Source organism: Plectropomus leopardus, chromosome 18 (assembly GCF_026936395.1).
Source record: "Plectropomus leopardus strain MGB_pleo_1.0 chromosome 18, ASM2693639v1, whole genome shotgun sequence".
Lineage (NCBI taxonomy): Eukaryota > Metazoa > Chordata > Actinopteri > Perciformes > Serranidae > Plectropomus > Plectropomus leopardus.
Genome location: NC_142193.1, coordinates 15,594,129 through 15,612,328, shown reverse-complemented (window position 1 = coordinate 15,612,328; position 18,200 = coordinate 15,594,129). Strand labels below are relative to the sequence as shown.

At 40.0% G+C, this 18,200-nt stretch overlaps 2 protein-coding genes across 3 annotated transcripts; one reads left to right on the top strand and one right to left on the bottom strand.

Moving 5' to 3' along the window:
* Positions 1-36: 36 nt before the first annotated feature.
* On the bottom strand, positions 37-6,088 carry dnajb1a (DnaJ heat shock protein family (Hsp40) member B1a). Its single transcript, XM_042504634.2, has 3 exons — positions 5,453-6,088; positions 3,015-3,607; positions 37-2,196 (listed from the first exon to the last, which is right to left on the bottom strand). Exons 1-3 carry the CDS (start codon positions 5,661-5,663, stop codon positions 1,966-1,968), a joined length of 1,035 nt encoding a protein of 344 aa, XP_042360568.1. The 5' UTR covers positions 5,664-6,088; the 3' UTR covers positions 37-1,965.
* A 2,246-nt stretch (positions 6,089-8,334) lies between these two features.
* tecra (trans-2,3-enoyl-CoA reductase a) lies at positions 8,335-18,199 on the top strand. Of its 2 annotated transcripts, XM_088069081.1 has the most exons (12): positions 8,335-8,701; positions 8,811-9,165; positions 11,275-11,326; positions 11,434-11,478; positions 11,578-11,681; positions 14,359-14,474; positions 14,713-14,818; positions 14,967-15,039; positions 15,127-15,170; positions 15,276-15,333; positions 15,440-15,528; positions 16,061-18,199. In XM_088069081.1, the coding sequence occupies exons 2-12, from the start codon at positions 8,998-9,000 to the stop codon at positions 16,232-16,234; spliced, it is 1,029 nt and encodes a 342-aa protein (XP_087925207.1). In that variant the 5' UTR covers positions 8,335-8,701; positions 8,811-8,997; the 3' UTR covers positions 16,235-18,199. The 2 variants fall into 2 exon arrangements, with proteins under 2 accessions (XP_087925207.1, XP_042360569.1); XM_042504635.2 differs by having other exon boundaries at positions 8,335-9,165.
* The last annotated feature ends 1 nt before the right edge of the window (position 18,200 follows it).

Sequence of the window (18,200 nt, the reverse complement as noted above, 5' to 3'; positions counted from 1 at the left end):
AAATATTTTCACAAAACATTAAAGGCAACCATGAAATTTGCTTGCAATGCTTTAATTGATAAAATGTCCTCAATAACTAAAACACGTAGGCCATAACTGATTAGATATTTGCCAGTCTCTTTCGTGTGTAAATGCAAATCATCACAGCATAGTAAGGATCTGTTAAAAATGTCCATCCTATTATCAAGTCGGTAAGAGTTAACCCCTATCCCTAACCCTGGTTAATAATCAAAAAAATCTTAAATTGCAACCTGAGGAATTTCAAAACATTAACAGGAGGTAAAACAAAATAATGCTTACACTTTTTTCCCCTTTAAAAAGGAAAATGCCATAAAAACAAATGTCCTATTTTAAAACAAAAAAAGTTACACATTACAGAGATTACACATCTCTACATTCATGTTAAACCACATGTTAGGAACTTAAAACTCCAGCAGGAGCAGTAAACACCAAAAATAACTCAAATGTGAAAATGAACCAACTGATTCACAAACATCAGTCAAAGGTGCACAGAGCTGAATGTGAAACATTATTCCAGATGCTGTACATCTTGAAGTGAGAACTTTCACGTACAAACTTGAACACAAAACAAAAATATATTCTGCAGGCCTTATGTCGGGAAGTTAAAACTTCTTTTAACATTATATGCAATATTTAGCCGGGACCAAACTAATACCAAGTTTGGTAAAAAAAAAAAAAAACAGAAAAGACTCACTGGCTTTAAGACTTTAAGAGCCTTAAAGAGTGATAAAGAACTGAAATATCACACATACTGTATGTTTAGCATCTTCAAATGGTACAATTGCAGTAAATACTTTTTGGGAGTTTGTTCACACGTGACAGGATACACACATGCTCTCAACGTACTTATAGACACACACACATTTTATAATTACATAGGGACAATTATTTGGCACAAAAGTCTTCCAAAAGATATTTTACATACAATAAGCGGTGCACTCCCAGACAAATAAGGTATTGGAAAGGTAAACATTTTGCAAGGTGTGGTGCGTTAAACACCAATACTTTTTATTCTCTCCCAATATAAATTTGATATCTAAACTTAGAAATCTGACAATGCAAAGTACTGATCAGTGCTCTCTCTTTCCTAAATTAAAAATCTGGAGGTTACATAACTGTAACTTCATATCTCTGCTAAATCATAACTGGAGATATCCCTACATCATAATTTTTTTTAAGGCATGTGCATGTTTTAATTATATTCTCCTAGTCCGTTATTGGAGTGCGGCCCAAAAAACTGGCGGCCTGCTGTGACTATTACTGTTGACAACTGACATATTGACATAGACACAAAAAGTGTATTTTATAACATTGATCTGTAACATCTGGCCGTCTGCTTCATACAGTCAGTACTGGTGCTAATAACGAGGATCACATCCGATGTTTTCACCTCTCATGATTCACACTGTATTTAAGCCTAAACCAAAAATCATGTCCTGTTGAGAAATGTAGGTAAAACCGCACCGTAGAATGAGAAATAAATAAAACACTGTGTGTTCATTGTAGATTGACCGTATATGTATGTGGCCGTGTCGCCTGTGCTCTCTCTTATGTCCACGACAAATTTCTGCTGGGGGAGACAATAAACACTAATCGTAACACTTTTAAGTGTCAACTGATAAACACTCTAGCTCTCTTTTTTGTAGCCAAACCAAAACCTATCACCTGACACCTTTCATTATCTACAGCGTATACAAACGATATACTTCCACCTATTTGCTTTTCCTTCTTGAAGCCTGTTACTTAACACTGTTACTCAGCTTAATGTGCACATAAAACATAAAGTCAGCTGCTCTGTCTCCCTTCATTAAACTGACTAGATGCTGGGTAAGAATATGGATTTGGTGATCTGCCCTGAGCCTCATTCGTCCAGGCTTAAACGCACAGGAGAGTGTGTGGCTGGAAATGTTAACTTGTTAGATTTTTCAGGGAACACATTTCAAGTCATGGTGGCAGGATCTGCTTGAGTGCATCTCGTGTGCTTTGGCTCAGTTTGTCAGGGAACTTCACTGTAAAGTCCAGGATCATGTCGCCCCTCTTCTCAGGGCACTTGGATAGAGGGAGCCCCTCTCCTGCAATGCGCTTTTTCATTCCAGGCTTGACAATGTCTCTCGAGGTCACAGTGATGGTCCGGCCGTCTAATGTCGGGGCGTTGACTGTGCATCCACACAGCGCCTGGAGAGACAAAATTGGAGAAAGAATGATAATTAGCATTTTAATCAAAGTATTATTGGAACAAGCAATCATTTCTTGCTTATTAAAATGAAAAATATAGGGGTATCCCGTCCGGATTGGAGGAATCAGTTTCAGGCCTGATTAATGCAGTTTTTTAATGAACTGGATCAGTTATTTTGAGCATGAACCCCGCCCAGTCCTTTGTTTACATCTGCAGTCACACAGTTGTCGTAAACAGAGAAAACGATTTTCAGTGGAAATTCTGGTTTAATTGTAATGCTGTTACTCCAATGAGTAGAAATTGAATTTTTTCTTGTTTAACTTAAGTAACTACACCACTTTAGGTGGAACTGAAATTTTTGTTCATTTTCAGTGAATTAGTTTTACTATAATGCTTTAATAAAAAGGCATTGTGACAAAATTGTATTAGTTGTGACTGGGAATGTTAAAATTAAGCAATAAGACTACTGTGTAAATGCTGCACTAAGTGGATTTGTGAATAAGAGTCATGTAAAGAATCTCTTTAATTTGTTATTTTTGTAAAAATAAAATAAATTAAAAAAAACTTAAGGACTGTTTGAATGCAGATATTTTTTCTTCCATTGCGAGCTATTAAACTTTTAATCATATACAATGGACTGATTTGAACAACTTAAAAGTACTTGAAGTTTGCATTGTGCAGCTGTATTATTCAGGTTAATACAATCAGAATGGGATTTGGTATCAGCAGATACTCATTATTAACTGACTCGGATAGGGGGCAAAAAAAAAAACTTGATCAGGACATCCCTAGAAAAATAAAATCAGTCTTAACTTACTTCTCTCAGGGATATTTTTGCAGGGTAGATTATATCTGAGCCCTCTCTTTTGAACACCGGGTGGGGTTTATCTTTAACTATAAACACCATGTCCGCAGGAATGTTGCTCGGAGTTTCATCCCCCTCCTTAGGAAAGGTGATTTTCGTCCCTTCTTTCCAGCCACGCTTGATGTCGACTGTTAAAATCTTGTCTTCGTTACGCATGGTGCAGCCGTCCGGGTTCAGTCTCTTGCGGGAAATCTTCATCTTTTTGGTGCAGCCTGTGAAGACCTCCTCGAGGCTCACCTTCAGCTCGTGCATCACCGGCGGGTCCTTCTTTTTCTCATGCGGTCTGTGGGGGACTCCCAGGTGGGATTTAAAGGACCTGTGAAACCCACCCATTCCACCCAGTCTTCCCATGCCAAATGGCGCAAAGGGATCATTGATGTCCATGTCATCCTCCCCGTTTTGGGAGAAGAAATGATCAAAAGGGCTGCGGCCACCGAAGAACTCGGCGAACATTGCGTGAGGGTCTCCATGGAAGGTGTAGTTGTAGGTTTGACCGCTGTGTCCTCCTCCTCCACCTCCACCACCACCTGCTGAACCCTTCAGTCCTAAAGAGGAAGAAGAAGTGGAAATTGGTTTTAAATTGCTGAATGTCCAGTGTGTCAGATTTAGAGATGTCTAGCAATGACGTCTACGGTGGCTGGCATTAAAATGCAAGAGCACGAAATAACTGTATTAAGATTCAGAATTTGATTTGTCTGTTCTGAGCTACAGTAAAAACAACATGGCAGACTCCACGATGAGGACCCGCTCATTATGTAGATACAGCTCATTCTAAGATCACTACAACACAGCGATTATTATACTCATGTGATTATAAACAAGCATTGCAACAGTGAGAGATTTTTACAGAATGATAACATCTCAGAAAATAACAGCAATGATGGTATACAGAATTACACAATTATTATTATTATTATCTGTAACAATGACCCTTAAAATAATGAAAACCGAAGGTTGCTGCAAGTGCTTTATAACTATAATTGAAACTTTAAACTATTTTTAAAAATGTAAGTATGTGTAAATAGGCCCCACTCTTTTGAAAATAATTTAAATACATAAGAGATTCTCTGTGCGATTGCATTTTTCCCCAAAAAACTGTAGATGAGCAAAAGAGGACTGTTTGTTCAACGTTAATTTGCGTACTATGATATTTATCGAAACCTGTGCATCGCTGCAACCCTATTATATACTAATAAAAACACAGCTGTGGATTAAGCCAGTTCTGCTGATAGATGCCCCTAAATCATACATATTGACCGTCAAAAACACAGTATCGGTCAGAAAAGTGTCTGCAAAAAGAGAATTATCATCACTACTGAAGCCTTTGCAAATATACCAATCAAAGCGTACTTTGTAAGTACCATTGCAAAAATGAGCTGACAGTGGAGAAAAGTGAATTGTGTCACAACAGTTAGGTTATATAATTGACATTAATTCAACTGATTGTAATTTTTATATTCAGTTTGTCTTCATTTGAGTAAAAATACCAAAATATTGTTGGTTTCATGTTAGAACTCAACAAATGTAATATTACTGTGCTCACCTATTAGGGGAAAAATAATCAATCCAGTATAGTATTGCGATATTCTGTTTGGCAACATCACATTGATGCACAGATGCCAATAATCGATTTTCTTCTATTATATAAATTATCAATATTGCAAATACAAATTAAACTTTTAGTAGCCTACTGGAATAGTAAAAAATATTTCTTTTTCAGTCCACTGGATACAATTTTCTGCATTAAAAATGACTGAAGTGAGACACTTTGGTGTGTTAAATACAACAGATGCTGATAATGTTTTACCTTGGAACATCAGTTATAGTTTACTGTGAATCCCAATATATTGAAAATGATGTTAGCACAATAATTAGCACATCGCAAAATGTTTAAAATTACAACTATGTTGTATTGTAACAACAGTCAATAGACTACAGAAAATAGTCTTCAATTGTCTGACGAGTAATGATCATGCCGCTGGGAATAAAATAAAAAAAAATCTTGTATACCTTTAGTCAGTGTGTTTTAGTTTACCATCTAAAGGTCAGATCTCTGTCTCTGCCTAAAGCACAAACTTACTACACTTTTGAGCTGGTTAAACCAGAATTATCATTCCAGTGAAAGGCAGGAGGACAGGACAGGCAAAAACTCGTTGTTTCCAGCAGGTTCTCCAGCTATTGTACACGCACACACCACTTCATTGTCTAGTTACCGATGTAGAAATATGCCAGAAACAGCAATGAGCGATTAGGAGGATGCATCAATGCACCACTTACATCTGACAGACTCAGAAAGTGCAAATGCATGGTTTGCTAAAGATTATAGCATCACCAATTTTATGATAAAGTAGTTGCTGCTACAAAACCACATGCGTCTTGTGGGGAGTTACCTTCTTCTCCAAAGCGATCATATATGTCCCTTTTCTTGGCATCACTGAGGACATCATACGCTTCAGCAATCTCCTTGAATTTGTCTTCAGCTCCGGGAGACTTGTTCTTGTCGGGATGGTAGCGCAGGGCCTGTTTTCTGTACGCCTTCTTTATCTCATCTTCGGTGGCACCTTTGGCTATTCCGAGCACGTTATAGTAATCTTTACCCATGACAATAACCGATCACTTCTTCTCCCACTTCATAAAAACATTGTAAGCGCAAGTAATTCAGTTTCTTGATAGTGTAAACAACACACCCAGCGTGTACGGTGGTTGGTGGGCCGCCGGTTTAACGGGCACGGTCGCCGCCGCAGCTGTCACTGCTGCGGAGGATAGCTGGCTAGCTAACTGTCAAGGTTAGCTTCCCTCAGTTGTCGCAGTGTGTGGACAACTTTCTACTCTTCACGGAGACAAGGTGACAAATGTCACTTAACTTCAACTGAACGACACAAAACAAGGTGTTTTCACGATAGTGTCCGTCTGTGGCCGCCGTGCTGTAAACCCGCTGCGAGGAAACTTCTGGAAAAAGCTGCTGCTGATGTGTATCATCAGAGCATCACAGCCAAGCCAAGAGCACTCACTGCCAACAACTTCCGCTTCCGCTCGAACCGCTGTAGACGTCAAGAAGCGGACACATCTGGCTTTAATTTAATACACTAAAGCACAAACATTTAGCAGCAGCACGTCAGAATGAAACTGGTCTTGTTTGTTTGATTAGTGAAATAAAATATTTGCTTTTTGCATTAGCCGTTGCCTCCCCCTAGTCATTTTAGTACGCATGCGCAGGTGCTGCCTTTGCTGTCCGAATGACCAGGGGCGTCACTCAGCAAACTGGAGGCCAGAGGTGTCCAAACTTTTCTGAGTCAATGTCCGAATAGATACTGTGGAAAATACCTGGGGACCTACTGCTTTTCACATCATAACAGTAATTCCAAAAAGGATATTTTTGGTGTGACCTGTTGGTAAGCTTGGTTACCGTCTCTTTATGAAAAGACAGTATATATTTAAGCAATATCACTTGTGCTCGTATATCACCATGGCTGTGATTCAGAGCAAAGAGCCCTTGTAGCAAAAACCGTTGTCTCTGGTGCACAAAACTCTGACATTTTCTGCAGTTTTTGGGACAACATCAGACTGGAGCTCCATCACAGTCCTGCCTGCTGGCTTCCCCACCGATAGAAATGTCAGGAGTGCCTACGACTGAATCACAGCCATGATGATATACGAGCACAACATAAATCCCTCTCGTGTGATAATGCTTAAAGATATATATTTACACAGAAAAAGACAACACTCATACAGTGTTTATAAGCCTGTGAAGTGGTGCATGTACACAATTACACAAGAGTGCATGCAGTTCAAGTTGAACTGGAATAAATATTGCATGGCTCATACACAGGTCGATCATGCAAACCTGCTAATGGAAATGAACAATCTGCTGAGTAAAGAGATTTCATGCGCATGTAAATGTCAGTGTGTATTAATAATTTGAAAGTGCAGTGAGGTGGCTGCAATTAACTGTACATGGGTGTGTTGGTTTACAGGAGGAAACTCCTTGTCTTGTTGTTGTCTGGTTGTACTGGTTGTTAAGTGGTCTGTAGCGCCCACCAGAGGGGGCTAGTCAAATTCAAGTTAGAGTGTGAGGGGTTTGCTGTGATTTACCCAGCCTGGAGTACTGGAGGGTTGGCAGTTTGGCATCAGTTATCCTCTCTTTAATCTGAACAGACTCCACAGTGTGCATATAGTAAAATGGTTCAAAAGCCTTGTGACTCAGTTTAGATAGAAATCAAAAAGCTTACTATTGTAATTTTAACTTTTGCAGGACTATTGAGAACTGTTGCTGTTCCTGTACATTAGCTGCAGATCATAGAAGGGAAAACCAATGCTTGGTTAAAATGAAGTTGTTTTATCCTCATTGAATGCCACAAAAACAAACAAACAAATTAAATAGATCATATCATTAATTTGCAAACATTAATCCAAACTTTCATACATTAGGGGATATCGAAGTAGGTTGGCACACCCTTCACTTCGCTGTTCTTTGTTATATATTATATTTTAATATTCAAACCAGCAGCAAATGAAATAATAAAGTCTCCGCTATAAATAAATATGTTTTAACATACACAAATGTTTTCTTAAGTCAGATGATTTGTGATGAAAGTCATGGTGTGCATTTGTATGGGTTTGGTTGACACATGCTACACGGTTATTATTACCGTGTTATATACCAGTTATTTATTTTATAAAGGGTAATAATTGCCAACCAGTCTACCCATCTTCTTCCAATATCGAATCTTCAATTACATTGGGAATAAGGGGCTGTATTTGAAGAACATGAATGTGGCAATGTATCTACAAGAGAGTAAAAATGACTGACACCCAGGGGATAAGTGATCCTGTGGAGTCCCATGTCACAGCATTCCTCCCACGTCAGATACAAGTGTCACCACTTTTTAAATAGAAGTGCTCAGCATTATGATTGAGATTATTTTTTCCCTTACATTCTTATCTTTCAGATCATCAGTGTAAATAAAGGAACAGGGATTTTTTCAATACAAAACTCAAAATGATCTTGGAATGCAAACAGTGATACCACCGCTTGCTGCTGGCTTTGACTGCTCCTGCTGGTTATAAATAGACAACAGAATATAGATATGCAGTTGGCTGTGTTTGATGATCGGTTGACCCTGCGCAACGAAAGGCATCTTTGATCTTCTCCCAATCAGCGTTTTCTTCGCCCTCTCCTCCCACCACAAACTTCCTTGAAGTATTTTAGAAAACGATGTTCCGCACACAAACCTTGAACCACACTGAAATAAACCTGTCTGTCGTTGTCACAGAGGTCAGAAAGAATAAGAATACCAGCCACACAGGTGGTCCTGGGGGGGAAGGGGTGAGTGTTGGCATGTGGAGGTCTTCCATCCCATGGATCAGGCTTTTAATGGGACCCGTCACTGTGTAACTAAGCAAGGAGCAGAGCAGACAGGAGATGCGTCTTATAGGACTAATGAGAGCACATTGGCATCTGTCACTGGCTGTATGTGGCTGCCCAAGGTTACCAAGCTAGTGCAGAGCAAATCAGGAGACTTATATTTAGCCTTGCAAATGGCGCACTATGGATTATGTCTTCGGGCTCTCCGGTTTCGTCTTCAGTGCGTTTTGTAGCATGAAGGGGGGCTGTGGATCATGAAGAGGCTGCTATTCAGGTGAGGAGCAAGTCAACTTCATGTTATCGGAACCAGCTCTCTTTCCACTTATCTCACTCTTTTCCCTGCTTGCTTTGCCTCCACTCTCTCATACTCCATCTGGGAGAAGAGTTTATGGTCTCACATACTTCCTCTGGAGGTGGAGGGCTATTCAGAGAGTCCAAAAGACACCAAAGAAGACACACTTGAGCTGGATTGACAGTTACGTTACAGGGAGCTGCTTCCCATAGCAGCAGAAGAGTGTAATTGGACAGATTACTTGACCAAACTACTGAGATTTTGGATTAAAAAGTATCATGGATGTACTCGCTTTAGAGGCAAAGAAAGAGCCCGGAGCCGAAGTTGAAAAAAAGACTACAGCAAGGCCAAAACCGAAACCCCCCAAAAAGGCCAAAAGGATTGTTTACTTTGAGGTGGAGATCGTAGATTTGAAGACTAAAGAGAAACTGCTGCTGCTGGACAAGGTGAGTGTTTGGATGGTGAAGGGTTTCTGATTACAGTCGCCCTTTATACTGACCATAATGATTTTCGAGAACGGAAAGCACTTGCTCTTGCTAGTGCATGACAAACACAGACACTTAAAGCTATAGTGGGTAACTTCTTTTAGCAAATATGACAGAAAAAGTTGTTTTATATCAGTGGTTCCAAACTGGTCCAGCCACAGGGGTCCAGATTTTGACCATAGTCATTAGTTCATGGTCCACACATGAGATAAATTACCATATATTTACTTTAATTTTATAAAATGTATACAACACGTCAGCTTAGGACATAATGGAATAAAACATGTATAAAGAATAAAAATGCAATTGATTAAAACTTGGAAAATATATTGCAGTGCTACCCAAAAAGAGCATATAACTGCTTCAAGACCAGTGACATAAAAACACTGCAAAGAAACAGCATGTCAACCTGCCAAATAACACCAAGAACAAGGCAATCAAATAGTTGTTGAACAGGAGGACACAACACTTCAAAATAAAAGCCCTGCGACAGATATTCAAAAGGGGTTTGTTTTTACAAACATGTTCGGCAATGACCATTTCAGAATGGACCTACGACCTACTTTTGGATCGCGACCCACCAGTTAGGAACCACGGTTTTATATAAGGTTATATGTTCTTCTGCCTCCTCATTGTGCTTCTAAGGCATTTGCAAGAATCACAGAACAACCAATCAGAACATACATACAGACAGAGACAGACAAATATAATGAAAGTCCCACATACCCAAAAAGTTATCAGTAGGCATACATAAAGATAACAGACATACTCATTCATATGCTCATTCAAATACTAGGTGGCGAGGAACAGACCAGAGCAGGTGGACATCTTTTCTAGTTATTCCACAACTCAAAGCACTTTCACACTACATGTCACATTCACCCATAAACACACACATTCACACACTGGTGGCTGAGGCTGCTATACAAGGTGTCGCCTGCCACTGAGAATTAAACATGCAAACACACTCATGCACTGATGGAACAACCATAGGGAGCAATTTGGGGTTCAGTATCTTGCCCAAGGATATTTTGACATGCAGACTGAAGGAGAGAGGGATGAACTGCCAACCTTTTGATTAGTGAAGACTTGCTCTACCACTTACCGCCCCAGTACAGCTAAACAGTACACTAAAATATGTTTCTGAAAACATTTGAGGTGAGAACTAGGCAATGCAGTAACAGTGTTTGATTCATATGCAATCAGAGCTACCTAGCTTGACAGTTTTTCTGCAGTTCATAAGCTGTGATTGACAGCTGTTCTCTCTGAATGATTGGCCAAAGTCGGCTGTCATGAGCGAGATTTTCGAAAGCCTGAAAAAACAGCCAAGCTGAGGTGCATAAGTCTAGTGTTCTCTTATACCCCTTGTATTACAATATGCTCAAAGGTTATAATGGAATTTTTGCCCAACAACACCAAAATTAAACTACCTATCACGGCTTTAAGTCGTATACAAAAAACGCAAAGAGTGCTTAAGAATTTGCATGCCATAGATTTTATTATCAATACGTCCCTTATATAGATTCATAATTAAAACATGTCTGTCCTAAAATTAGCACAGAGGCTGAGATCACTTTGCAGTGAAGTCAAAGAAAACATGTTTGTTTTTGCTCAAGAACCACAGGGTCATTACTGTGAACAGACGGGTAATTTTACAGATAATCATCTACTTCACAGGAGGCCCAGTCAAGTGCAGCCATTACATTTCTATTGAGCGAGGGCTGCAGTTAGGAGGTGAGAATTCCCTCTTCGGCTGACAGGAATTTTCTGTTCCAGCTACAGCGCATGCCTGTGCTGCACTGGGCCAACAGGCAGGCAGGCACATATGATTAGAAGCTTGTATAAATGTGCAGGGTCATGTCACTAAACATGAAGGGTCATATTTGTTATGAAAATGGCAAAATACAAGTCTGACAAATTCCTAAACAAATGTAAACTTCTTCAGTAAAAACATCAACGCAGACAGTTTTGTATTTTTAGTACACAATGTCTTGTGAACTGACCAGCAGTCTGCACACTAATGTTGCCGATAATGTCTTAAATATGTTTTTTTTCACATTTTGATTGCAGGTGGAGCCAACTGCCACTATTTTGGATATTAAAGCTTTGTTTCACAAATCATGTGAGAAAGTTTAAGAAAAACAAATTTTTATTTTCTGTTCATTCCTATCCTAATTTTTAATAATTTCTCAAGCATGCTAAATGTAAAGTTCCTCTCCATGTCAACAGATCCAAAGTGGTATCCAGCCAGACAATCCTTGCGTTTGGATCCAAGTACATTCTGCTTTTTACAATAAATTCAGCATATACCCAACTCAGTTTGTTGACAGGTGTTGTGAAAAGATTAATGTTGTCGGCTGTCATGTTTCTCAGAGGCCAAGTGTCTCAGGGATGAGGATGTTCTGCAGACACTTCCCGTGGGAACCACGGCCAGCTTTTACTTCACTGACCTAGGACCCCAGCTCACATGGGGAACCGTGAGTCCACACGTGCACAGACACACAGTCTGTAGGATCATACAGAGGTGTTGCATGTTTTAGCTGATTATTGGAAGGCATGCTTTGTGTTACTATGTATAAGCTATTTTAAGTAAATTTCCACCTTCTATTTCCAGTAATAAAAATGAAGGTGTCAAGATTGAAGTAGGGTTGTAAATTAACACAAGCCATCAGCCAAAATATGGTAAAATATGCAAGTAGCTGCTAGATTTGGTTAATGTATACCAGCCAAACAACAATGGTACTCTTTTAAATGGTTGGTAAATTTTCGAATTCACCAGCCACAGAGGCAGGGGGACAAAAAGGTCATTTTTAACCTAGCTTTGAAAAAGTCTCGGGTGTTGCTGTCTTCAAGGATGCTCCAGCATGAATGCAAGTAATGATGGAATTAACATGGTCTTTATGAAGTCTAATGTTGCGCGCTTGTCCTCTGGATATGATTATTTACGTGTCGCTCATGACTGCACCGTCGTTCATCAGCTGACTATCAGGAAAAGAGGCTTTGCTATTCATAACGGCCTACAAACTACACACCATTTATACTTAATAGGCTGAAACATGCAAAACTGCTGGTATGGCCTTTTAAGATTCTTGTCCTTTAAATATAAACACACACTCTCTCACCCACTCAGTAACTCTTGAATATAAATATCAGCCCCACAGTGACAGATAGAGGTGCTTTGCCGTGGTTCGTTTTTCTCTCACCTCCTCCTGCGCTGCCTGTCCTCTGTCCGAGGACATTTAATCTCACGGCCCAATTTCTCCCAAGGGTGTTTATCCCCCTGACCTCTCACTTGCCTTTCACTGCGCCTCTTTACTCACCCATGCCTACCCCGTCTCAAAATTCCCTGTCCTTACCAGCCCTGACACATCCCCCCTGCGCCCTGCCAGGCTGCGGAGCGATGCCACTGTGGGTGCAGTGCCCCAGCAGAGATCACCAGTAGCTTTTGGTCAGGCCTGCTGAGCCAGGGCTCTGCTGAAGGTGCTGATTCAGGGATCAGTTTCACCGTCAGCTGTGCTGCTGTGCTTGATCATATCATTTGTGGAAAGCTGGTATTACAACCTGCCTTAGCGTCTCATTTGCTCCATGGGCACATGTTGAATACTATTATTGCTACGCTGGATGGTTGTACGATGAGATAGTCTGTTTTGTTTTAAGATGGCTTTAATATATGGATTGTCAGAGAAACTAGAGTCGTACTGATGTGGTTTAGACTGACAAAGTGCTGATCTAGCAGGGAGAAAATATTTTAATTCCACTTCCATAAGAGGAGTTAATTGTTCAAGCTGTTAATTGTAAAGTTGCTCATGGATTTATTCATGACTGGTGTGTTTTATGCTGGTTTTTTAAAATGTTTTGCACTTGTGGTTGCAGGACAAAAACATGGTGTTTCAAGATATCAGAAACTTACTTTTTACTTACTTTTTAAGATAAGTTTCTTAGTCTTCCTTTAAATGCATTGCAGGTAACTATGAAAGTAAGTTTTGATGTGGCCCCATGCAGAGGTAGGTTTGACGCAGATATATGGATATTAGAGTGAGTGATGTTATTTTTGCTGAAAAAGGTATGTGCAACAATAAAATAAAAAGACTTCTTGTATATTGGTGGTAGGCTTTAAGTTTTATGACATCAGAAACATACACAAAAATGAGCTTAAAGGTGCAGTGTGTAGGATTTAGGGGGATATACTGGAATAAATTGAATGTAATGTGAGAAATATTTTTTCTTTAGCGTATAATCACATGAAAATAAGAATCAAAGTGCTTTTGTTACCTCAGAATGAGCCCTTTACATCAGGGGAGCGGGTCGTCATCCACAGAGTCTACCATGTTGCACTGCCATGCTTCTGTAGTAGTCTGAAATGGACAAACCAAACACTGGCTCTAGAAATGGCCATTTGAGTTTTTGTGTTTTGCCATCAGCTACTGCACTTAGCAGCTCCTGAGCAGTGTCCGAAAAACAAGACTCTGGCAGCTTGCTCTCACTGATCCAATGTTACTTTACCTTAGCACTCATTTGTAGAAATTAAACACACAGACAACAACAGAAACAAAACTTAATGGGGAGAAAAAGGAAACTCCACCATTCCTCTTCCTTTGAGCATTCAGTAAAACATCTCTTCTCAACTGGGAGCTCCACACCTGGTCTGAATTGTCTCTCTTAATTATTTCCGCCCGCCCTCTTTCAGACTCACAGGTCCTAACCGTGGGTCAACCCAACCCACCATGCCTGACAGCCACGAAGGACAGCCAAAAAAGATAGTGTGCTGTGACATGAAACTGCTGTATTGAGTGTTTTTGCCATTTTTAATCACCAGTTCTGTTTATTTTGGAGAGAAAGAGACCTCTGCTGATAATTGGGCTCCTGGTAAAAACTCCTTAACAATGAAGAACCTCTAACGAGGAGTTCACACTTGGTACTTGGGAAAAGTTTCTGCTTGCAATCTGTAATTCTCCCCGTTGGATGTCATTAAATCATTTACACTGTTCCTTTAGCTAAATTTCACAGAAAAAAACTAAAAGATGCATAAAATAAATAAAGTTGAAATGGCAAGGTTTTAATTGCCACAAACATTTTATCTGTCTAATGACTTCTAAGGCATATTATTGAATTTAAGACATTTTAAGAAACTGTGTTTTTCTTTGCTCACTTCAGGTGTTCCTGTCAGAGTGTGTCGGCCCACTGATCATCTACTTAATGTTCTACTTCCACCTTCCCTTCATCTACTCTCCAAAATACGACTTCACCAGCAGCAAACACTGGGTCGTACAGTGAGTGTCAGCTATGTTTTCGGGGATCTGTCGCGATGTTGCTGCAGTGTAATCAAATAATCCCAGGCTTTGCACAGATGCCCCCTCTCAACATGACAAACATGAGTGAAGCATATTGCTATGGTGACATTGAGTCAGGGCCAAGTGTAATGGACCACAGTGAGCCAATGGATTAATCGCAGCTAAACGTGTAAACGTTTGTGTATGTGTTTGTGTGTGTCTGTGTGTCCTGTTGAAGCTTGGCATGCATGTGTCACTCCTTCCACTACATCAAGAGGATTCTGGAGACAATGTTTGTCCATCGTATCTCCCACGGCACCATGCCTCTCAGAAACATATTTAAGGTGCGTGAGCTGCATAATTTTGACTGTGATATTGGGTTTATTATTATTTTGTGCTGTGTTTTTTTTCCTCTTTCAGTAATCTGAACCAAACGTACGTGGAGCCTTATCTTGACAGTATGACTTATTATAGTCTCTCCCTCTATTCCAGAACTGTGGCTATTACTGGTGCACTGCAGCTTGGATGGCGTACTACATTAACCACCCTCTGTACACCACACCCTGTAAGTGCTGACCACTGCAGTTCTTACTTAACTCATCAGTCGAGGTTGACTGCCACTTTAATCTTTTTTTCTGTGACACATCGACAGATTACGGGCAACAGCAGATTAACACAGGACTTTACATTTTCTTGGTAAGTTTGAAATCTGTCTGTCTTGGAGAACAATTCTTCTAGACATTAAACACAACATCTATTGTTTTTTTACGCAATCATCTTTACATGTTTTTGTTCCTGTAGTTCTGTCAGGTGGGGAATTTTTCCATCCACGTTGCCCTTCGTAACCTTAAACAACCAGGTGAGCATTTTTCGACAAGGCATTAAGTTGTCTAATTTTTTTTAATAAAAGCAGTCAACAGTACAGGGCAACACAATGTTCAATTTGTTTTGACCTCTCATCTTAGGTTCAAAAACCAAGAAGATTCCTTACCCGACAAAAAATCCCTTCACATGGATGTTTTGGCTGGTCTCTTGTCCAAACTACACATATGAGGTAAGCAGTAAGTCCATTACTATTGTTAGAAATAGAAAGAAAACACAAAATGGACATGCTATATTGAAAAGGCTGTAACGTTGGCACTTGATTAGACTCATTCAGACTGCTGAAGTCTCACACCAAATACATTTTTTCACAAAATGTGATGTGGATTGTGGATTTTGTCCCCCTTCACTGGCTTGGAAGCGCATTAGGAAAGGGGCTTTTAATGGCCAATATGAACCAGACTTGTGGACTCTGGTCACATGACTTGAACTTGAGTCAGAGTCAGGTCACAAAATTTGATTATGTTGTGCAATAAGTAATGCTCCACATGTCAGCACTAAAACAGTCAAGGCAATTGATGTGTGCATATCTGTGCCACCCAGCAGCAACAGTACACAGTGCTTGCACAGTATTTCATCCTTGCAAAATTAGATGTGTTATTGCTGCCATCTACTGGTTACATCCTATACACGTATCATCAATGCACCGTGTGTGTTTGTGTGTGTTGTATGCATTTGTGTGTGTGTAAACTTCTTGCTCACAGCTGGGCTCCTGGATCGGCTTCACAGTGATGACCCAGTGTGTGCCTGTGGCTTTCTTTACTCTCGTGGCCTTCATCCAGATGGCTGTGTGGGCCAAAGGCAAACACCGCAGCTACTTAAAGGAGTTCAGAGATTATCCGACACTGCGCTCCTCCATTCTCCCCTTCATCCTGTAGAGCCCCACAGAAAAAAACAAGTCCCTACCCACACCCACCCCCTCACTGATTGGCGCCCTCTTAAGGGCCCCTCCATCCACTGGATGTCAGGAAGTGTGTGCTGAGGTCAACAGCATGGATGGATTTTGGTCATATGGACTACACAAAACACCCATGTAACATTATTTCAAAACAAGGAGTGGTTGGACTGATGAACGCAGGACTGGCAAAGGAAGCCATCAGAGTTAAATGCAGCAAAGTCTTAATTTTATGTTGTATGTTATTTTGAAGAGCAAGAAGAGGAAAATGTATTTTGCTACTTTGGTAAGTTAATATATGTGTTTTAGAGTGCTGTTTAGATTACAAAAAAACAAAAACAAAAAAAATCTGTAGCTTTTGGCAACCTGAACAGGGAAGTTTCCCACAGCGCTGAAAAACTAAGAGGATCATCTGCATTATTTAAGTAGTATGCAGCCTGGCGCTGACAACTTTGTGGCCTCATGCAGTTCTCTACTGATTTGACTGATCCCAGTGACCTTTACACTGTAACACTGGTGTAGAGATACTCAACTTGCTTTGCCACTTTTGCAAAAATGACAGAAGGCCCAGGGCCAGACAAACATTAATAATATGTATCATTAAATGAATTGCCTGTTCTCAACCTTTCAACATTTGCTGTCCTCACTCATCTTTGCCAAGAGGCAAATCCATTCACAGCAGCCCCACAAAGGTCAGAGGTACATTCAATCTGCAACGGTGTGCATGGTCTTGCTACGGTTTGAACATGTTTTCTTGAAACACTGTGAAACGATGTGTGACGGGCTTTGAGGTTATGTTTTCTCCTGTTTGGTGGGTGCATCAGAGGCGTACCCAATCAGCACGGATGTGCATGTAAGCCAAATATAGGTATATTTTTATTTATTGTACATTCAGTTTTTGTTTTTATGTCACACTTGCTGTGGCAATGTAAACATAACTTTTCCCAAGCCAGTAAAGGCCCTTTGAATTGAATTAAATGAAACTTTACTGTACTGAAAGGCAGCACGCCTCTGTCACACAATAGGGTGTTCAACACACCACCATTTCTGTTTAAATGTTTTACTATGTTTTGTCAGGGCTGAGCGCAGCCCAGGTTTAGGTGTTTCTACAATTTGAGAACATCTGGGGGTCTGTCAAGGGGTCAGAGGGATCCTCCCTGGCACTTTTTTTTTTAATCGAATAAGCTCTATTTTTATGCTTTTTAAAAAGCACTCTGACAAATTTTTTACATTCAAAGTACAAAAGAAAATCCCAGTTTAAAAAATTGGTTTTCACTGTAAAGTTGAACAAGGTCAGCAGGCCACACAGCACCCTATCGTGGGCCATAAATTGAGTATCACTGCACCTGTGGATTAGAAATTATATGCTGATACCCATGTTTTCCACCCTGGGTTAGGAAAGTCTTTTTTTTCGGCACATAGATCAAATGTAGTTCTAGTATAGGAAAAATAATGGAGAGAAAAGAAACACTGCATGTACAGAGTCAAAAACAGCAAACCTCAGTCATCAAACCATCATTAGTATATAACATGTCTAGAGTAAGATTTCTGTGTTGTGGAGATCTTTTCCCACTGTTTTTGGACTGATATGAATAGTTGTGGAGATACAAATACAGAATAAAACTCCCTCTGACTGTGCTTTCCAATATTGGAAGAGGACATTAGAAAACCACATCCAAAACACCAAAGACAAGCTTGATATTCTATTTTAACTGAATGTGCATTTCACACAGCGGTGCATCGACTGAACCCTCAAATTAAATGATGTTATTTTTTAAAAAATGTCCTGCTGCAATTTTTCTGTAACATCGTTCAGTGTTGAACAGCTTTTTTTTTGTGCCTGAAGTGGAATGTTTGTTCACAATATCTGATTGAGACTGAAGAGAGGCCGTCACTCATCCTCACACATTACTGATTTGAGTGTAATAAATGACCAGAAAACAAGTGAC